The following is a 23,149-nucleotide window of genomic DNA, read 5'->3' as shown; positions in this document are numbered from 1 at the left end:
ACGTGTATATACTGTAGATGTACATAAAATAAGAACAACATGAATCATTTGGAAACCTTCCATGGAATAAGATAGTTGTTCTAGATATGGTTACATGATTCTCCAGCAATAGGGTCATATCCAAGGATCAAAACAAAGCTATTCACTTTCTATTCCAAGCTGAATAGAAACAGTAAACTTTAATTAAGTACTGGACTCTTGCTCTGGAACTCTCTAAAATTTTGCACGGTACCAGAATCATGTCGCCATATAGGCACAACAATCAATTCTTTATATGGGGGGGGGGGACAAATCTGGGGAGCTTTAAAGGTATATAAGTTATTTGTGTTAGTTGGCTGAAGGCAAAATCAACTTTTAAAAGTTAGGTATGCAAGATATATGTAAAAAACAAAAGAAGAAACAAATCATGAAAAACCATTTTAATCTATACAGATTAAAGGCCAGTCTGGCAATATAAAATTGCCAACAGTGTGGACGTAACATTTTGGGGGAAAAGAACATTTTTAGTGTTTATGATCAAGTCTAAATGGAAAGATTAAAGCCATTGCCTCACTGGTCACAAGACTGGACAACGTGTGATTTTATTATTTAGCTGACTTTATGCTAGACATGAGGAGTGAATTTCCCATGCAAAACTTGTCTGAGAAAATGAGGTATTCAAAAAGATCCTTGTTGTTTCTTTTTAAAAAATGATCAACTTGATATTTTTATTTAAATGAAGATTTTCTTTTTTTTTAAAAGGGAGGAGAGAACAATGCCTTTCTTATTATGATAATCAGATTGGACATTTCTTTGACTTTGTGGCTTCATATTTTTCCAGAGCATAGAGCAAAAGCAAATAGATGCGGCACTTTAGAGGGCCATTAGCTGCTTTTCTGGTGTTTCTGTACAAATGCAAGATATTCTTGAACATCTTCAGGAGAACCAACAACAAAAGGGACTCTCTGATGAATAGACTCTGGCTTTATATCCAGCACTGCCTCTTTGCCTGTGGTAGCTATTCCTCCAGCCTGTTCAATGATAAAAGCCATGGGGTTGCATTCGTACAAGAGCCGCAGCTAGAATATAAGAGGGAAAACCCATTATTCTCACTTTAATCTCTTTTGTTGAAACTATTTAAGAAGCAATTGAAGAATTTATATGTAATCACAACATTTTGCCAATTATAAACACTCGTACATATACAGTATCATCTGACAGCTTTGAAATCCCTGCATTGCTATTTAAAAAAAAAACAAACCACAACACTAATAAATGCAGGGTGTCCAATAGGAACACAAATTGCATTTTCCCCGACAAAGAGCAAGCATGATCAGGAAGAACAATATTTTTGCAACAGTTCTACATGCAGACAGTAGAACCTTACTTTCCCCAGTAATAAATTCTACCTAAGGTTTTGAAGAGTCCTGCTACCCTCCAGGCAGGAAAATGCTGAGGTAGATGAACATAGAGTTTTAAGCCACACTTCATTTGAAGCTACAATGTGGTCTTGTGTTTTTGCTTTAGCATGACATGTCAATCATGCATTACTGCTTGGCATTACAGGGGAACATGGCCACATCTGGACTAGTTGAACTGTAATCTTTTCATCTATCCATTTCCAATCAATATAGAGAGCATTTTGGAAACTGAATTTCAAACAATCATAAGCCAAAATGTGATGTTTTTATAAGCATATATGACTCCAACTATGTCTTGGTTTATTGAAAAGTAATTTATGATTTACAACAACAAGATTCCAGTCAATGTGCTTTGACAACAAACTATATTTAATAAATCATGACTTAGCATATTATAATAAGTCAATTTAAAGTAAACACATACCTTTCCTTTGGGACTTTTCTGATTAGCTGGATATAAAAATATCCCGCCATACACCAAGGTACGATGAACATCAGCCACCATGGAGCCTACGTATCTGGCTCCATAAGGAGATGTACCTTCCTGTAAAACAGAAACACAGATTATATCAGAATGGAATTGTTTGTACTCATAACCTAGTGCAAACCTGAACCTAATCTGAGGCATAATTCAGAAGGAAGAAAAATAATAAAATACCTAGTCTACAATTTCCAACAATTACCGTATGTTTCCATGGAATTCTGGCCAAGAAGCTCCATGTCAATCAATTTTTTGGTTGGCAGAAATCCAAATGTGCCAGAATATCACATCCTAATCTCTCTGCTCCAGTGCAATATTATATCCCTGGCAAAACAAACTATAATATTAAATGTGTTCAAGCCTTGAAAAAGCATTAAATTATTGCATATATGGAGCTTGCAGATTTATTTAAAATAAAGTTTTAAAGTTTCCTGAAAATAAGACCTCCCTGGGTAGCCCAATTGGACTTTTGAGCGCATGTGCTAAAATAAGCCCTCCCCCAAGAATAAGGCCTCCCCAAAAATATTGCAACACAGCAGCAGCCATAAGGTGATCATGCTCACCACCTCTTGCACCTCAAAAATAATAAGACCTCCCCGAAAGTAAGGCCAAGTGCTTATTTTGGAGGTCAAAAGAAAATAAGACCCTGTCTTATTTTCAGGGAAACACTGTAGAATGTGACAGAGCATAAGATAACAAATGGAGAAGTACCGGCCTATTGCCTTTCTGAATTTCCACTGCAACCCCCTGTTCTAATTTTGTTATATCCAAAGACACTTTCACTGTTCCAAGTGAACAACTCATAGATTTTCCTTTCAGATGACAAAAGAAACTGACTGATGATTTGGAATGATTCATTTTTCCTTTCTGGAAATAGCTAATGGTACGCCACTTGGACACTTGGGAAGATAGAATTCTGCCATTTGATTGTCCAAGTGCTCTCAAACAAAAGTCACAGCTGATGGAGTTCTGAGTAAGCCTATTGGTTTCATTCCACTCTGCTCATTTTTAAAGGGTAACTTCTCATCATGCAGACATTTCAGAGTGTTTATATTAATTGTCAGGCTTGGAAGTCATCTTTGTATAGGGCCTCACGCCTGCCACATATTCAGATATATTCTACTGTGGGAAACTGGGAGGGGGGATTTTATGGAGCATGGAAGATATGTAGCCAAAATAACATTCCTTCTCAGAAAGTCACAGCCGCCTGGTCTCTGCACCTGGACGGATATGGATGGGAGGAATCTTCCTTCGTGGCAATGACTGATTGGGCCATGTGATAGACTTGTGGATGTTGGGGCAAGGTTTTGAACTTTCAGCTGGGTGGGAAAACCTGGACGCTTTCAGATTCAGGTTTTCCCAAGTGTGCCAAGATGACATCTCTAATAAAATGGAACTTTGAGGAAACTCAAGCCTCAGAGTCTTCTTTCGTTAGGGGTGTTACTTGGAACCCTGACATTAATGTTCATTTATGTCTTGCGGTCGTGAAACTGTATTCAAGGAAGTTCCCACCACATCACTCAAAAAGATGATTCTACAATGAGCAGATAAACAGAGATATATTTCATTTCCTTTTCCATCTTCACATACATATCCAAACAAATTTTAAAGCTCATTCTATGCCCAAAGAAGCAACATAACAACAATCAATCTCATATAACATAATACAGGGAGTCCTCAACTTACAACAATTTATTGACCATTCAAAGTTACAATGGCACTGGAAAAAAAAGTGACGTATGACCATTTTTCACACAAACGTTTCAACATCCCTGTGGTCACATGATCAAAATTCAGCTGTTTAGCAACTGACTCATATTTATGACGATTGCAGTGTCCTGAGATCATATGATTACCTTTTGCAACTTTCTGACAAGCAAAGTCAATGAGGAAGCCAGATTCGCTTAACAACTGTGTCATTAAGTTAATAACTGGAGGGATTCACTTAACAACTGTGGCAAGAAAGGTCATAAAATGGGGGAAAACTCATTTAACAAATGTTTCATTTTGCAGCAGAAATTTTGGGCTCAATTGTGGTCATACGTCAAGGACTACATGTATTAGCAACACTCAATCTCATATAACACAATATCATTCAAGGCACCTGTTGAAAATGGCCCTAGTTTTTGGGATGAGAACTAGGATCTATTGGGAAAAAAACTCAATTCCTTCTATAATATCAACAAAAATTCATTTTTATGGCTCGCAGTTTCTTTCAGCAACTGGAATAAAAGGGATATCTATTTTTTTCCCCAAAGGTATGCTTTGAAAATCAATTTGTCAGCTTTCAAGTTATTTCTTGATTCAACTATATTTCTTTGAAACAACTTGATGGCTTTGATTTCAGAGCAGTGGCTTTAAGCTTAAGTGTCTTTTTCCTTGAAACAATTTCACACAGGAAGGATGCAGTAAGCAACCCCTGGGGCAATTTACATGGGGTGGAACTTTCAAAAATTCCAACCATCTAATATCTAGAGCTGGCTCAGGAATTCTGGGATTTGAATTCCACAGGTTGTAAAGTTGTCATAATTGCCTGAGTCTGATCTAGGAGAAGATTTCAGTTCACCCGTCCTAAGAACTTAATAGCAATGTGTATCTGGTCATTTCCGTTGTCAGTGATGTAATAAGTACAGTTAAGTCAAAAATTATAGAGTAAATAAGATTATAATCTCATTTCCTACAATCTTTTACAATAGTATTTACAACAGAGCAATGAGAAGATCTACCTACATGCTTTTTATCCAATGCACAGTGAGTTTTCTGGAGAGATAACACTGTAATTCTTAATTCCCTACAGAGCAAGTGCTGTGGTTATAGTGGTTTTTAACATATATAGAAGATTTCAAGCCTTAGAAACTCCTACTATGCCCATTGTTTTCTATCCTAGTTAGCTAATTGCATGATCAGAGAAGAAAAATACAGCATATTCTTACACAAAATCAGCCTTGTCTGATCTGATTCTCTCTGCATTCCACACCTCAAAAATTCTTATCAATGCCCATGATGACTGAAATTTTAGGTGTAACAATGGGTGCAAAAGCTGAGAAAGAATGAACTAAGGAAGTCTGATGCCAGCCATAGCAGATCATGTAAGTACCTATTCAATAAATCCAGTGAAACAAACCACAACTAACTGCAATACGCTGTTTAATCATCAATATAATTAGGATCACAGCCACCTTTGCTGTGGCTATCTAGATTTACAGATTTACCTCTTCAAATTTTGTTTAAAAAAAATTAAAATAATTGTAGAGTTGTGTAAAAGAAAGTAAGTAAACCAGATGACTCAGTCTAAATTGGATTCGCTGAGCAAAAGGCACAATAAGGTTAAATCCCTTTCTGTTTCTATTTCCCCATTTTCCTGGCTTCAGCCGAACATATGTGTTTGTGGAAATGCGAAATAATGCCATCTTAAACTACAGTAAGTTGGTAAAGTCACATCTGCTGATTTCATGGAATTCCTGCAATGAACGGCACTAAATGGTGATTATGAAACAGGTATAAACAAAGGTAAAGTCACCCAAATCCAGATTCTATATAATATAGTGAAGTCATTTCCTGGTTTTTGTTTCTGATTCTTTTGTGATAACTTTGACAAACAGTATCATTGCAAAATTCGAGTTCATAGGTCAAGTTCTGGATCAGACATATATTCCTCAGCAACTAAAGCAACAGAAGGCTTTTTGTTTGGCTGAAAATTTAATCATGAGGTGAGTTGCTGGATTTTGAATAGGAAATATCAAAAGACAGGTTCATATGTAAATAAATCATTTTACATAACACCACATTTGTGTTCTTCCTGCAACGCAGGTTAGAAGGACCTCATGCCCCAGGGCACATGCATTCCTTAAACTCTTTTTTTGTGTTTGTTGCCTTAGTATGCATTTCTAATTACCTAGCAGAACTATTTTCTGATATTTTGAAATGGGAAATAGGTACCTATTGTGTAAGTCATAAAAATGAGACTAAATTAATTTATGAAACATTTGGTCTATTAGGGGGAAAGGGCAGACATCTATGATTCCTGGTTGATAGATCCAGTTTGGATCTATTATAACTCTTCTCCCCAAATAGTAATTGTAGCCCCAACTGAGTTTTAGAGCTTGTGAGGTGTAAGAAGTTAGCATCACCCCTCCTAGAAAAATGAAATATTATAGGAATTATTAAAAAGGCAGAATATTATATTTCCCTGGATGAGTAATGGAGAAACATTTTTTTACACAGGAAACAGACACATTCTTAATAGCACCCACCCTCCTCAATAGCCCACAGCAATTGTCCACACTTAAGAGATAAAGAGATAGCTAGGTCTATTCATAGGCAAATGCTCTCACCCAAGATCCAACAAAGGTAGGATTAGTCCTCTACTAATCTCACCACATGGCACCTGGAAACATTACACCACCCAGCAAGGCTCAACCAAACCTAGGACTCAGGACAACCTACAGAGTTGCCCCTGCATGGCCCCATGGGAGTCTGACAACCAATCAGAATACAAACTCAAATTCAAAAGCTCAGAGGGTATAAAACTCAGGCACTCTCAGCATCTCTGCCCATTTTTTTCTTCTTCACCCACATCTTTAAGGCATGTGATCCTGTCCACCATTAAAACCATCTTTCCAAACAGCCTCCATGTTTCTAATGTCTTTATCCCCACTTGGAACTGAACCCAGATGGACATTTCTTCTAACAGAGCGAAAGAGAGCAAGATTGCCTCTCTCCTCTCAGTTTTAAATTAATCCAAGTTATTGATTGCACCTGCTTTTGCTACAGTTTTCTGGATTCGATACAGCAGGGAGCTCTGCTCATTTATCTTAAAAGCAGAAACTTCTGATATCTTCCTCTGTCACATGAAAAAGGAGGAGGCTTGCAAGCCCAAGTTGTTTAATGTGTGTGAGAAGATTGCACCTGCCTGACAATTAGAAGCAACTGTGAGTGCAAAAATTATGGGCGGTATACTGAGTGCCTGAAACGGTGCTTGGAAAATTTTGCTTGAAAGGTTACAAGAGGTGAGCAGGAGCAATCTGAAGGTGGAGTATGGCTTTTGGCCAAGTAGGGGATGTTAAAAAGCAGATTTCTGTTTTTAGCCTATGATTAAGAAATGCTGGTCCTTGAGAAAGGGCATTAATATAAGATTATTTAGAGAGACTGTATTCCTGCATTATGGAATGTTTGTGCAAGTATTGAATTGAAGGTAAAGTATACTAAAGAACAGGTAGTCCTCAGTTTATGACTACAACTCAGCCCGGCATTTCTGTTCCTAAGTGAGACATTTGTTGTCAATTTTGCCCCATTTTAGGCCTTTCTTACAGCAGTTGTTAAGTTAGGAACATGGTTGTTAAGTGAAACTGGCTTCCCCATTGAGACTGTTTGTCAGAAGACAGGAAAATGTGACCCCGGGACACTGCAACCCTCATAAATATGAGCCACTTACTAACATCTGAATTTGATCACGTGACCATGAGGATGCATGCATGATATGGTCAAAAGTCACTTTTTTCAGTATCGTGGTAACTTTGAAAGGTCACTAAACGAATTGTTGTAAGTCTACGTCTGCCTGTATAAGTACACCATAAAAGTATGAAGGCAAAGAAATAGATTGCTTAGTAAAAACGAGCAGAGAGCAAGACACGGTGTATGATGTCCCGTTGATTGTTTAATACTGTATACTTTTGAGGAAATGTTTAAGGAATGTTTGTGGAGTTGTTGGAAATGAATTGGGTAAGGAAATGGATGGGTGCTGCATGTTCTTTGACCTGCAGATGGTCTTTGTGGTTAGCTGAGAATCCAAATAATTTTCAAGGAACATTAGATAGACATTTGGTATAGCAAGGAGGTATCTGGAAATAAATGTAGCAAAGGCCAAAATGGAATTGACATGGGAAAAGCACAACTTTAACAACTACAATTATAAATAGTGGAAACTTAGATCCAGTGAATTTGTACTCCTTCATAAAATATTCATGAAAAAAAATGGGAAAATCAAAGAAATGCAAAGGTTGGCAGTAATGTTTGTTAAAAAATAAAAAAAGTAAAAATGCCCTATATACTGACGTGTTTCTACCATTTTGTTATACAGAACTAAGAAAATTAGGGATAGTAGAACAAATAAGCTCCTGAAAAAAAGAGAAGCAAGTTTAAAAGAACAAAATGAAATGAAGCAATAAATGGCAATGATAGAAGCAAAAATGGATTACTGGCATAGAAATGTATAAAGATGCATGGTGAATAATGTTAGTGTAAATTAGTTTTAAGAGAATCAGTCTGGTATAGTAGTTAGAGCACTGGGCTGAGATTGGGACAGAGGTGGGTTCTTATCATTTCAGACCAGTTCAACCGAATAGGTAGTAAATTGGCCGGTCATGTGCCTGAACCAGTTCTATCGCAGCGCCATGGGCACCACCATCTTGTTTTTTGCTTCTGCACATGTGCAGAAGCAAGTTTGTTACTTCTGTGCATGCACGCATAGCGCGCATCAAACGTGCACACACACAAAGCATGCACACACCCGAAGCGCATCTCTGAGCGAACCAGCAGTAATGGAAGCCAGAACCACCCCTGGATTGGGAGATTATAACTACTCTCCTGCCGTAAGCACAAACCTTGGAACAGTCACTTTCTATCAGCCCTAGGAAAGAGGCAATGGCCAATCATTTCTTAAATTTTGCCAAGAAAGTTCCAGCAACTTGTCCTTGTAATTGCCAGGCATGAGGAAAAAAAAACAGTTTTATCAAAGCATTATTTTCTTCAAAATTCTCATCTGCTTAATTCCTTTGGTTCACTATTCCTTATTCCTAGCTCATTTTCTGTGCTTTATACTGTACAAAGTTTCTTACCCCCCAAAAGAATAGCAGATGGATATGAATCTATTTAGTATGTTATAGGTGTTCTTACAAAATGGCTGCCATGAAAACGCTCCATCATAGTTGAAACAATGAGCATAGCCAATCACCCATAACCCAGACCAGAGGTATCAAACACAAGGCCTGTGGGCCGAATACAGCCTGTGGGGTGCTTAGATCTGACCCGCATGGCTACCCTGGAAAAAGGGAAGGACCAGCATGTGGTGCCTCTGCCAGCGAAGATGGAATTCCATTTTCACTGGCAAAGTCCTGCAGGAGGCCATCACACCTGAAAATGGAGCTCATGCACCTGGCAGAGCACCCAGGTCATCACGGGCGCTCCTGACACAAGTGATGTCAAGCTGTCCATGCCCCCTCCAAGGTCAAACACAACCCTGATCCAGGCCTCAATCAAATCGAGTTTGAGCTAGAGGGAGCATTCTAGTAAATTTATCCTTGTCAGCCCTAAGCTTCCAAGATATTTCAACCACTTCAACCATAACCTCATTTCATTTTGAAGAATGTTTGTGATATTATGTAAATTCAGAAGCCAACCTGGAAATAAACATTAAGATGACACTTTCTTTGATTTTAGGCTGGATTCCTTTTAAAAATGTTAACATACTTTGTAAAAAAAAATATAAATGGGTATGAGCTCAGTCTTTAGATGGTCTCAAAGAAATAAGTCCCATTGTCCTGAAAAAATGTATCCGTGTAAGACTGCAACTACACTATCAACAAACAGTTCAATGTATTGTGGCAATTTGAACCATGGAATTTACCCAGTGCCCCAATATTTTTCATTATTTTTTGCTATATATTTCACAAATTCTATACTGGATATACTTGGAAGGCTACCTTCTTATATTTTGTTCTTGAGCTAAAGCAATGTAAACGCCTACATTTTTGCTAAATAGTATGAGTTGCTGGGGACTTACTTAAGATTTAGATTTTCCAGTACTTTTGGACAACAAATTTTCTCCTTCAATGCATTAATTCAACTGTAATCAAAATTCTCTGTGGGAGCTATGGAACTAAACTATATTAAATACTACTAGTAATTAATGGCAGCCAAATGGTAAATTACCTCAGGAAATTTCTTCTTCTGTAAATATTCAGTCACAGCAGGATCAAAATACTTTGCATAACCTTCATTAAGACTATAGATTTTTCCTTTCTTCTTAATCTTCACATCTTTTTCCACCAAAATGAATTCACCAAGACCCTACAAACAGAAAAAATAAATAAAGGAGCTTAGTCATATACTATTAATTCGCATGCCATCTTAATGGTTTATTACTGTAAATATTTCCCATTCCTTCAAGGAATCAGGTAAAACTCAATTTAATCCACTTTTAAAGGAATAAAAAGAATTGAAGTTACTGATAACCAATTGTAAAAAAAAACACTGCAGTTTTAAGTGTCTTTGTAAAGAGTCATAAGCATCTTAGATATTTTGTGAAAATATTTCAGGTCTGCACCATCTACTTTGTTCTGTAGTAGAAGAGCCTATAGTCCATCAGCTGGAACCCAGGATTCAATATTAGATGGACATTAAACTAAGAATTATGGAAAAGGATATCCATAGGCACATTCATTTAAAAACCTAATGCTGGAGTTCTTCTCCTCCAAGCATTATTTTTCAATTAGATAATAATTAGAAGGCTTTTGAAATATTGATAGTTCTGGGATTTAGAAACCTTTACAAATCTTCTGCAGGCCTTGCAGAAGCTGACCAATAGATCTCCACCTATGTATGTTTGTTTGTTTGTTTGTTTGATTTAGTTTGTCAAACATGTACAAGATAACATGTTGCCGGTAACATGTTGTCGTGGCTACCGATAACGGTAGGCACGCTAGTGCGTTTATACACGCCCACTTTACGGACCTCTTAGGAATGGAATGAGGTCCACGGTAGACAGTTGAAGGTTGAAGCTGTGGGGGTTTGAGGATGTAACAACAGAGTCAGGTAGAGCATTCCAGGCGTTGACCACTCTGTTGCTGATGTCATATTTTCTGCAATTGAGTTTGGAGCAGTTTACCTTGAGTCTGTATCTATTGCTTGCCTGTGTATTATTGAAGTTGACATCTCCTGAGAACATTCAAATAATGATGTCCACATAGAGAGATCACCATTAGAAATGAAAGTGACTAAAGCAATACAGACTCAAGCTAAAGTACAGGTAGTCCTCAACGTACAACCACAATTGTAAGCCTAAAGTTTACGTTGGTAAATAAGAAATTTGTTAAGTGAGTTTTGCTCTATTTTACAACTTTTCTTGCCACTGTTGTTAAGTGAATCTGGTTTTCCCATTGACTTTGTTTGTCAAAAGGTTGTAAAAAGTGATCACATGAGCCCCTCCCCCGACACCACAACCATCATAAATGTGAGCCAGTTGTCAAGCATCTGAATGTAAATCACGTGACCATGGGAATGCTGCAATGGTCATAAGTGTAAAAATGCTCATAAGTCACTTTTTTCAATTCTGTTTGACTTTGAACGGTCATTAAGTGAACTGTTGTAAGTCAAGGACTACCTATAGTCAATAAAGCTTTTTAAAGTTAAGTTAAACTAATGTGCTTCCAGTTTAGCATCAGCAGGAAGCACTATAGTAGCGAGAAGTCTGGGGTTTTTTCCTAGCAAAATTGTGAGCAATATAGAGACACAATCTGGTTAACAGTTAAAATCTGGCCATGTTTTTAATGCATGGATAAAACAGGTTTCACATCCTAAATCTCCAGTTCTGTTTTCCCTTGCTTGTTGAAATATCGGCTTTATCGGCTGCTATTTTGACCCAATGTTTTCCAAACTCTTTTAATGTCAGCTACAAAATAGTATTGTTCATTTGTTTGATGAAACTTCTCTTGGTTTCACTGCTTTAAACACTAAAGTAGCTTGCAGTCACTCTACTGTTCTGACTTTGGAGGGGTTTGGAAAAGCCACATTAGCTATTATGTAGTTTTGAGGACCAGATCTAGAAAAGCATTTCATGCCTCAACCAAATTATTTGTACAAGCCAATTCATAAGCAATCATTTTGCCACCATAGCATTACAATGGTGTTACATAGCCAAATACCAGCCCAGGAAGCATTGCTCTCATTTTGACTGCCCTCTATATCTCCCCAGCACCACCACAGTTCCTGGAAAGGGAGATGGTTTTCAGATAGAATATGAAACAGCCACCAAAACAGAACTACGCTTAGTATTGGACTCATACAGGATCCAACATAAAGCAGTCCACTCCTTGGCCCGTTGAAAGGGCGACCAGCGTTGCGCTGCCATACAGAGCGTAGCCTGCAGCCACAATGTTGCGTCCAGGTTGTAAGGCGTCCTTTTCAGAAGGCTCATCTTCAGTGGTCTAAAAGAAAACATTATTGCATTATAAGCAAATATGATGTGATATGATATGATATGATATTACAACATAACACAACATAAAACACACACACATTTATATATGTGTGTGTGTTTTATGTTATGTTGTGTTGTGTATACACACACACACAGACATTCTCTTAATCATGGAACTACAGTGTGTCTGATATACTGAGAGGCTTTTCTATAAAAGAATATTAAATATAACTGAACTGCAGATACTGCCAAATTACAAATAAGAACTTTAACAGTAAAAATGTACCAGCTGCAGGTCAAGTCATAAACTGAAATAACTTGTCTGTGTTAATAATCAATCTTCAACAGCAAGATTCATCAATTGAAACACTGAGTACTTCAACATTGTCCCTTTACTTGTTTCAAATGTCACTGTGAGACTCAACTCCTGTGTTAAGTCTATTTGCAAATGGCTAATAATTACTATTAGTTCATCATTCTTAGGTAGTAATAGCTAGCCATCAAGAAAATGGCATGTGAAACTAATCTCCAAAGGTGCACAGCCTGGGAATTAGAGTGTTATGCAGCCTACCAAAATGGGGATACACTAGAGTTATCCCTAGCATTTTAAGATTGGTATCATAATAAAGTGTAGATAATCATATGCACAGATAATTCATATTCCACATTCATTCTGGAACAATTTCAGGCATTCAAAACAACCTGAAGAATACAACTGCAAAAGATTAAAGAATAAGTGATCCTGGATGGTTATTTAATTATTATTCCAGAGAAATAGTTCAAAAGGCTTAACAAATCAGGACTCCATCCTAAAATGATCAGATAACATTTAGGTGTGATCCAGTGGTGGGTTTCCATTTTTTTTTTTATTACCAGTTCGTTCGCATGCATGTGCAACGCTTCAGATCGAACTAGCAGAAATCCACCTCTGGGTGACCTGATCATTTATTAGAAATGTTGGGCTACATCTTTCCTCCAAAAGATTAGTATGTATTTCTGGGATTTAAGATTAAACCATATAATATGTAAAATATTACTGTATATAATATGGATGGATAAAGAAAGAGTAATCTGGATTTAATATAAACAGTTGGAGCACCCCCAAGTTTTCCATTCCAGAATCTGTTTCCCAAATTAACATTGCTTATTTCAATACCAATCAATCATCTATAGCCGGGATGGCAAACCTATGGCATGCGTGCCACAGGTGGCACGTGGAGCCATGTCAGGGCATGTGAGGTGTTTCCCTGTCAGCTGGCCAGCGCGCATGGGCGCGCTGGCCAGCTAAGTTCAGCCTTTTTTAAAGCCACAGGCTCCTTAAAGCCCCAGAGGCTTTACAGGAGCCTGGGGAGGGCGAAAAGATCCTCCCCATCTCTCCACCCCCCCAGAGGCCGTCCGGAGGTTTCAGGAGCTTCAGGAACTGACTTCTGGTTTGTTCGTAGGCTTTGGGAACGGACTTCTGGTTTGCTTGTAGGGTTGGTTTAAGTCCTCCAGAGGCTTCAGGGACCTTCAGGAGGCTTCCTTGAAGCCTCCAGAGGACTAAAAATAACCCTATGAGCTCGTGAAGCCTCCGGGAGGGGGGAGGTTGTTTTTGCTGTCCCCAGGCTCCTATAAAGTGTCTGAAGCCTGGGGAGGGTGAAAAAAGCATGCAAAAAAGGGGGAGCGCCTCTCATGCGTGCATGCACACTGGAGGGGTGTCGCACATTGCATTATGGGCATGGCACGCCCACGCACGACCCCCCTGCACTCCCCCGCCTTATGGCACGCGAGCCAAAAAGGGTTTGCTATTGCTGATCTATAGCCAGGCAATATGTGTAGGAAATTAGCGCCAACCGCTCCTCTAGGAAAATGAAATATTCTAGGAAATATTAAAATGGCAGAATATTAAATTTTCTCTAAAGGAGAAAGTCCTTTATAGATTACTGCCTTGTTGTGGCGAAGGGGTTTGCATAGCTCAATGAAGCTATGAGCTATGCCGTGCAGGGCCACCCAAGACAGATAGGTCATAGCAGAGGGTTCTGACAAAACGTGATCCACTGGAGAAGGAGATGGCAACCCACTCCAGTATCTTTGCCATGCCAATGTTGTCCATGGGATCGTGATGGGTTGGACATGACTTCATAACTAATAACAACAACAAAGGAGAAACATGTTTCTAAAAGACATAAACTCAGAGCCTCAGCTCCCTGTTTCCCCAGCAGATATTTTGATGCCAACCTATCTACAAGACAAAGGCTGGACCAACATATCTACAAAACAAAAGACATGGCCCTCAGGACATGATAGGATTAGCCTTCACTCAAGATCCAAACTAGGAAAAAGCCATTAAGCCATAATAGGAATTGCCCAAAGCCCCTTCATTACATCATCACCCAGCAAGATCCAGCCAGGCCTGGGACTCAAGACAACCTACAAAGTTACCCCTGCATGGCCCCATGGGAGTCTGACAACCAATCAGAGTACATTTCTTTCACAGGAACAGGAAACTCCAAGGCAGGGCCCAAGAGAGGGTATAAATCTCTCTCTCACTCTCATGTGCTCTTTTTTTGCCCAGGACCTCAAACCATGTGGTCCTGTCCATTATTAAACCATCATTCCAAGCAGTCTCCATGTTTCCAGTGTCTTTATTCCCACTTGGAACTGAACCCAGATGGACATTTCTTCCAACATACACTATACTGTTATTTCATTTATTCTGACCACTCAGCTCAATTGACTGATTGAATATCTGATGGCAGTAAGCAGACTGACCATCTTTCCAAAAACTTCCACATACAAATCAAGTTCCAGGAAGGATTACAACAAAAATCACCACTGTTTGTCATTTAAAGTTCAACACACTCAAATCAATTATTAATAAACAGCAGCCCATACTGGTCACATCAGGATACACAATAAAGACAAAACAATATCAGAGCAAATTGGCTCTAGTGGTTAACACATCAGACTAGTAGAGACCAGGAGTTCTAGCCAGCTAGATGACTGAGCCAATCATTGAGCCAATGAGTCACTGAACTCAAACATTGAGTTCATTGATCCAATCATTGTCAGCCTTAGGAAACAGGCAATAACAAACTACTTCTTAAATCTTGCCAAGAAAACTCTGGGGACATGTCCAGGCAATAATGACAAACCAATACTAACTCGGAGGTGTGCCCATACACACATATACGCACACAATCAGAACAATTCAACATCCTAAGACATTCCATTAAATATCTCAAACAGATATTTGGAAAGGGAAACTTGACTAGTACAATTAAGTAGGAGGCTCCTAAAGTTATGTACATCAAAATATTTGAGGCGATTTCAGAATGTCCCAAGCAAAAATGGATTTTTACTTGCACTACTTTTAATTGATGAGGTACGTATAATCTCTTTCACATGTAACTTGCATCTATATGACTACCCTAAAAAAGTGACTCCTTTTGCAGATACTATTAAAAGCATGAAAGCATGGAAGACCCTGACTGTCATTTCCAGTGTGCTATTATAGCTGATTCAAGGTCATAGTATATTTAAGGTCAACTGAGTACAATGTAACTCAATGATGAGAATATAGGACATCTACTATGTAGAAGGTAAGAAGATCAACCAGAGCCAAGGTGGCGCAGTGGTTAAATGCAGCACTGCAGGCTACTGCTAGATCAGCAGGTCAGCGGTTCAAATCTCACCGGCTCAGGGTTGACTCAGCCTTCCATCCTTCCGAGGTGGGTAAAATGAGGACCCAGATTGTTGGGGGCAATATGCTGACTCTCTGTAAACCGCTTAGAGAGGCCTGAAAGGCCTATGAAGCGGTATATAAGTCTACTGCTATTGCTATTGCTATCAACCATCATACTTCCAGTTCACCTCTCTAAGAATGTGAAAATCTAATGCCTGGTACATTAGATTTTATAGAGTTGATTGAACATATATTTAGATCTGACCCAGAGTTATTCCCTAGGCCTGTTGCTTCACTAAATATTTCTTCAACCTGGTATTGACACCAAAATTCAATAACTTTGATAACTATCAACCTGAGGAGAAATTCCATAAAGTGAATGCTATTTTTGGAAATCTATAAATGACATTGATAAAATGAGATGTTGCAAGGTATTTGTTCTGCATTTTTGGATAGTACTATTAACTATTCCACTTTTCTTTTCAACGGCTTACCTTCTTGTAAATTGCAAATATTGTTCCTATTGAGGCTAAACAATCTATGTTGGAAGAGCCATCTAGTGGATCAAAGCACACCACATATTTACCCTGAAAAAAAGAAACAAAAGCAGCCTTAAAATGGATATTAGCAGGTACAATATTCATTCACGGTTTAGCAAAAACTAATTTAGAAAGTTAGCTGTCATAAAGATACATTTTTATATTAGAGGGATGATGAAAAGTAGACTATTATATGGTACAATACCAACTGCCTAAAACTGGGTATTGTACTATATAATACTCTACATTTATATACTACAACTTTTACTGTATTTCCTCCCAAACACATGAAAATGTTATGATATGGAAGTTCTTGTCTGGCTCAGCAGTGGGATTCACTTACCTTCCCTACCGGTTCGCAAATGTGAGTGCACGTGTTGCTTCTGCGCATGCGCACCGCCTTCTGCCAATGGTGGGTTGCCAATTTTGTTACTACTGGGTGTGCTCCCACAACACTTCTGTGCAGAAGCATCCAGGCAGGTGGGCGGAGCCTCCCGCCACCGCTACTACTGGTTTGGCCGATCCAGGCCAAACCGGCAGCAACCCACCTCTGCCTTCGGCGCATGCGTACCGCCTTCTGCGCATGCACAGTGCTCGCACATTACCTCGGGGTGGGTGGGCAGAAACTCCCGCGGCCGCTGCTACCGGTTCACCAGAACCGGAGAGGATGGGCTGAATACCACCTCTGGTCTGGCTGCTTTTGGTAAATTGCAAGTCTGCTAAAGCTATCTTTTTTCCCTGCAGTTCTTTAACTGTTATCAAATATTATTTCAAGAAGCTTGGCAGCTTCCTGATCCCTTTTTTTCAGACAAACTGGGAACAGTAATGGGGTATCAATGAAATCAGGTACCTGGCTTTCCTCAGTGAGATTATGTAAGTACTGGTAATGCCAAGCCACCCTTGAATACAAGGTAATGAATTTACTTCTCTCCATGATTCATTTTGGAAATTAAGTCAGGTCTCTTTTAAGGCTGAACTAATGTCTCTGGGAAAAGATTCTATATTTTCATTTATATTTATTGAGAACTTTCATATAAGATAAGTGAAAATACAAACAAAAAGAAACAACCTCTCCAAAACCAGAAAAGTACAAGAAAAGGAAACTAAAATTAAGAAACACAAATTACCTCTGACCTAATTTTGAACACAATTATATTCTTATTCACCTCCACATTTAATCCACACCTTTTTAAATCCTTAACTCGTAAATCAATTCATTTTTCTCCTTTCAACAAAAAGTCTGAGATTTCATATTTTCAAATCTCCTGCTCCTCCTCCAAGCAAATTGTGCACAAAATATGTGCAAAAGTAAATGTAACTGTCAGATGGTTAGCCTATCCTGCAAGAGAGGTGGTTTCAACCAGTCCTCATTCAATTGATCAAACCTTATTTTATTTCTCAACATCTTTCCAAGTAAAATAATAGTTCACTGCATACTCGTTGGTAAAATATGGTGTTCATTTAATTGTAGGGTGGCCCAGTGCAAATATCCTGCCTATCATAGTACAGTAAGTCCCAGAATAAGGCTCAGGCATTTCCTGACAGGAACCTAAATCCAGCAATCTTTGTTATTCTGTCCTCACAATGCCATTTTCCCTAGTTAACAATAGAGGCAGCCTCCAGTTATTCTTAGCTGGTCTGTTTTTAAAAGGAGTGTTTTTCCTCTTTGGTGCTGTCACCAAGAAGAATATTCTCCAAGCACCTGAGGACAAGACAAGAAGAAACTGTGTGGAAGATCATTAAAGAGAGAGAACAATCAGTGGAACGCCTTGCCTCCGGAAGTTGTGGGTGCTTTAGCACTGGAGGTTTTCCAGAAGAGATTGGACAGCCATGTGCCTGAAATAGTATAGGATCTCCTGCTTGACCAGGTGGCTGGGCTAGAAGACCTCCAAGGTTCCTTCCAACCCTATTATGTTCTATGTTCTTACTTGACATGGTTTTTGTCACAGATTCAATCTGGAGTGCTTCTCTGACCATCCAGTTGCTGACATGGTCAGGTGACTCCAAGAGGTTGGGATCAGCTCACTTTAGCTTTGTGTTAGCATCCCTGCTCCCCCTGATGTTTGGAAGCTGTCCTCCATTCTGGTTTCTCTTCAGATCATATAAATCTTTCGCCTTTTACTAAAGATTTCTGTGGAGAGGAACATTTATACCCTTACCACCCTCCCGGCCTTCCGTAAAGCGACCAAGACCTGGCTGTTCCAGCAGGCCTAGGGCTGTTGATTAAAATCCAGCCCCACGTGATTGAATGGATGATATTTTATTTTAAATAATTGTATTTTTGATATTTTTATGTTTTTACTTTTGTTGTGAGCCGCCCAGAGTCCCTAGGGAGTGGGCGGCATACAAATCTTATTAAAGTTGCAAAGTTGCATTCTATTTCAATGAGAAAGTTTTTCTTGCTGACTAAGTTCTCCCTCAGATTAAGCAGTTCAGTCTTAATTCAATGTTGGAACCTTGGGGGCAGTATGATTTGTTGCATGTGGAAGCAACATTCAGTTCTGGAATGGTGGGTTGTCTCTGCCCTCAGGTATTTCAACTATAGAGTTTGCAGTTTCCTTTGGAACCCCTTGGAAAAATCTTTCTTCTCCTTCTGCAACTCAATTGCGCCCTCTGCTGCTAAATAACGGACCACTCTCTTCCCACTTAATTAGACCGCATACTGACCCTCTTTTCTTTTGGAGTGATTATTGCTTCTTTATTCTCTTCAGAGACCAGGACGCAAGTGCTGTAGGAGGATTGGAGCATGTTGATAACCAGAGAATTGGATAACACATCCAGTTTTTTCTGCTCATCCCCAGTCACATTCACGCTTCCTGCAATTCCATACCTATGGAGGGAGAAAAGCCCACGAGGTTATTATTAACATGAAAAAAAGAGTTAAGTCAGGGAAAAGCAAATAGATGCACTTCATATTTTTGGACTGAACCTCTCACAGTCTTTTGCCATTGACCATGTTGAAGGACTGTTTGGAAGGCCTTTTGGAAACACTGAGGGCCTGGGTGTGCTCCCGGGCATCTCCAGAGGTTAATTGGAGACCATATTCAGTTTATTGAATCTTTTTACCCCAGCAATCATGAAATAATGAATATAAGAGGAATGTGCTTTAAAGTGTTGTAAACTGCTTCGTTAATAAATGAGTCTGCCTTTGTATCCTCCATAGTTTTTTTAACATAATCTTATTGACATCTTCAGTGTCCATCATTGTAATGCTGTGATAGGGTCTGTTTCCCGGCCCTATGGAACGATCTACCCCCTGAGATCCGGACCCTCCCTACTCTCTCGGCCTTCCAAAAGTCTGTTAAGACCTGGCTGTTCCGGCAGGCCTGGGGCTGCTGATCTCTGATTGAGCTCCAGCCCCAGTAACATCGAGTGTATGTTGTGTCCTTTTTTAATCCGCTGTTTTGTATTTTAACTTTTTTAGCATTTGTTTTTAAACTGTTTTTATGTAAGCCACCTGGAGTCCTTCGGGATTGGGCAGCATACAAATCTATTAAAGCTTCAAACTTCCATGGTCATCTCTGCTAGAAGTCAGCTATTCAAGGCACTAAATGGACCCAAGATGAAATGGGCGAGAATTTTGATCAGCTCTGGAAGGTCCTTTATATTTCAGCCAACCTTCTTCTCTACCACATCATTCTGCCAGCTGGTTTATTTTTTTCCACACAAGTTTATCAATCTTCTGGAAGACTGACAGACCTGAATTCGGAAATAGCGTAGTGGGAAGGATGGAGCCTCTGTGCACTGACAACTTGTCACCTGGGTAACTTGAAATGTGATTAAGGTGTCTAATCTAAGCACCATTTATTCTTGTCAGGTCTCTCACCCCACCATACGTTAAAGAGGGGAAATGAAGCCAGGGCGCTCCATCAATTGCTGCCCTTAAATTGTCACAGGAAATTGTAGTGACACTACAAGGCTCAGTAATAAGACAGAATAAAGTTTCACAGTCCTAATAGCAGAATTTAGTGAGTTATTTAACCAATGCTTAGACTGCTCCAATCATACATCTCCAGATGATTCACAATAATCTCAAGATGCAATATCAGTAGAATACTAAATATAATAAAAGAACAATTAATGTCATATTTCTAGTGACTCAATGCACAGTAATGAGGTTATGAGGAGGAGCGTTCTCTCTCTTTCGCTCTTTCATTCTCTCCACTTAATTCCATCCCTTTGCGAGCAATGAAAGGATAAATGGCTGTTCCTTTCAAACAGGAAATGACAGAGGGATGGAAAGGCTTAAGATCTTCAGAACCAAATACAGCCCTTCCCCATGACCAATCCTACTCCTTTTCTATTTTTTGCACAGCATTTCTGCCATTTGAAATCATCCTTCAAGGCGAAAGCCGCCTTTGTAATCTTGAAATAAAAAATTCAAGAAAATATTAATACATTAATTAATTCTACAAATGGCAAGAGGTATAAGACTGCACTATTACTGGAAAGATACAGGTTGATGCAATGAAAATGTATAAGCTAAATTTAGTTCACTAGTAGTATGTAGAAAATGAAGTGACAATAGCTATAGTTAAATAATGATTAATAATGCTAACAATACATATAGATATATTAGTTTGATAATATGAAATTTTATATAAACAACACATGGAGAATATGAAAAGAGGTTTAAAAGCCTTATCTAGAATATGTTATAAAGATGTATTGCGATTGGATGATTTTAGGATGTTTTAATAGAATGTTATCATATAACCCTATTCTAGATTTTGAATATTATATATAAAAGGATGTAAAACAATTATAGTCAAATTAAGGTTGAGATATAATAATTGTGACATACATGAATATAGGTGAATTTAAAATATGTGATTTGATATGAAAAGCAGGTGATGACTATGGAAGAGATGCATGGAATACTGTAACCAACTGACACACTTTCTACAATTTGTAATGGAAGATGTTTTTTTTAATGTTTGTCTTTGTTCAAAAATAAATAAAAATTGTATTATTAAAAATAAAATAAAGAAAATCTGTTGCCCTGAGACATTGTGCTAGAAAATAGAAGATTACACCTTGGCAATTTAGTCCCTGATTAACTCATTCATGTCCATATGAAATTATAAAAATAGGCCATTGGGTTTTGGGAAGACAATCAAGACTTGGCCCTGACATCAAACCTGTTAATGAAGACAAGGCAATTTGCCACTTGCACAATTCTGAATGCAACCCCTATTACATTAGAAACAAGTTAGCTGGCCTGATCTTTATGCTGATATGCTTATGGATCACTCAGTCACAGAAATAGCATAGAGGTAAATCAGATTATTCTTGGGTTAATAGTACTGCTTTGTTTTAAATGCATGCATATTACATGCTTGTATACTATCTGTCTACAATTGAAATCCTGTTGTTAAATTTTGCTATATTCTGAAAACTTTTGTTCTCTCCTTGAAATTATTATGTTAATGGAGTATAGATATCAGATTTGGTTGGTACCTTCTTTCTGATCAAATTCTGTTTATATCAAACCAAAATCAATAATGATTTTAGAGAGGTTTCTATAACTCAGCATACACGTTAGCTATTATAGGTGCTTTTCTTTCATTGCAGCCACGTGGAACTCTTATCTCAATAATTTTGTTCAATGTATTATAAGAAATAGGCCTCCTTCCCCAGATCTCATACAAGACATTCTAATATAGATCCACTTCTCCCTTTTTCTATGCTACTTACATATGAGCAAGACCTGCCTTGCGGACTGCTGATGAGATGGCCTTGATGGCAGTGAGTGTTGAGTTCAAAAGCTGGGTCAGTTCTCCCGTTGCCCCTTTCACCCGCCGTCCTTTCTCCATGACATATCGGTTCAGGGTTATCATATCTGTTTCAAAGGGGCTTTGATCCGACATGTTGGCTGGAAAGCAGGACCAGTTTTCTTAGGTAAAATGTAGTAGTTCTTCTCTTCTCTTCACCTCCTGATCCCTGCTGTTTGCCAGTAGTTTTATTTTAAGGAGAAGCAGCTGGTGGCACACCAAGAATGGATTAGTAAAGATTCCTGATCCCATGTGACTTGAATGCTCTAAATAGACCTGCAGCACAATTCCTCTGGATCTTCAAAGTAGCAAGAGTGCAACTTCTACTCGGCTGAACAAATTACCCTTTTGGAGTAAACGCACAATTAACTACAGGTATCTACTGTGATTGAATCACTGCTGAATATGACATGAAGAAAGAATTAATGAATGGCTCTGAATCCCGTCAATTGTAGATCAAATAATCTCATAGAAGTCAATGATGTGAGCAAAGCAGTCAATGCAGCAAACTCTCAAGGCATTTACTGCTAAACTTGGCAATTGCATCCATCTTTGATGGAATGTGGGTTTGATTCAGGGAAGTAGAGGAAGGCAATGTTGAGCCTCTACAGAAAAGATGTCTGAGTCCTGAGAAAGAAGAAAGCATGAGGAAGAAACTCAAAACAAGTCCATCTTGACTGGATTAGATATAAATTGAAGTAGGGAGAGGCTTTAATGGACTTTGAAGAGTTTGTTACCATGCCCTGAGCCTAAGCGCCTTCAAGAACATTCCAGGGCTTCTGGTGACTCCTACTTTGTGACCTTGCATACCTTGAAGGGATGACTGTCCCTGACCTATATTATCTGCTTTACTAGAGGTTGGCAACTTCTTTGGTCCGAGCGCCACACTTTTAAATATAGAAGAAAGAAAGGGATACTGTAGTTATCCTGCCCAATTCCAGGCAGAAGCTTGAGTATGGCCAGGATGACATTTTGAGCAGCTGCCCCTTGTTCATCAAATATCAAATGGGGAACTTTCTCAGAGTTTGGCTCAAAGGAGCTTCAGATTTAGCTCCAAGAAACACTGTGAAGATATGGTCCTGCCAAAAACAGCTAA

General features: G+C 38.7%; 1 protein-coding gene and 1 pseudogene across 1 annotated transcript; one reads left to right on the top strand and one right to left on the bottom strand.

The window, feature by feature from the left end:
* Window positions 1–404: 404 nt before the first annotated feature.
* LOC106550965 (fructose-1,6-bisphosphatase isozyme 2) lies at window positions 405–22,237 on the bottom strand. The gene is made up of 7 exons (XM_087715921.1): window positions 21,977–22,237; window positions 18,947–19,109; window positions 16,235–16,327; window positions 11,943–12,083; window positions 9,811–9,948; window positions 1,825–1,944; window positions 405–1,058 (listed from the first exon to the last, which is right to left on the bottom strand). Exons 1-7 carry the CDS (start codon window positions 22,147–22,149, stop codon window positions 864–866), a joined length of 1,023 nt encoding a protein of 340 aa, XP_087572047.1. The 5' UTR covers window positions 22,150–22,237; the 3' UTR covers window positions 405–863.
* LOC148045404 (U5 spliceosomal RNA) lies at window positions 18,363–18,430 on the top strand (annotated as a pseudogene).
* Window positions 22,238–23,149: the final 912 nt, after the last annotated feature.

Source organism: Thamnophis sirtalis, unplaced genomic scaffold, assembly GCF_051295495.1.
Source record: "Thamnophis sirtalis isolate CommonGarterSnake01/CBP01778 unplaced genomic scaffold, rThaSir2_p1.2 scaffold_5, whole genome shotgun sequence".
In the NCBI taxonomy this organism is placed as follows: Eukaryota; Metazoa; Chordata; class Lepidosauria; order Squamata; family Natricidae; genus Thamnophis; species Thamnophis sirtalis.
The sequence above is the reverse complement of the archived record's forward strand: the minus strand, read 5'-3'. Positions and strand labels throughout refer to the sequence as shown.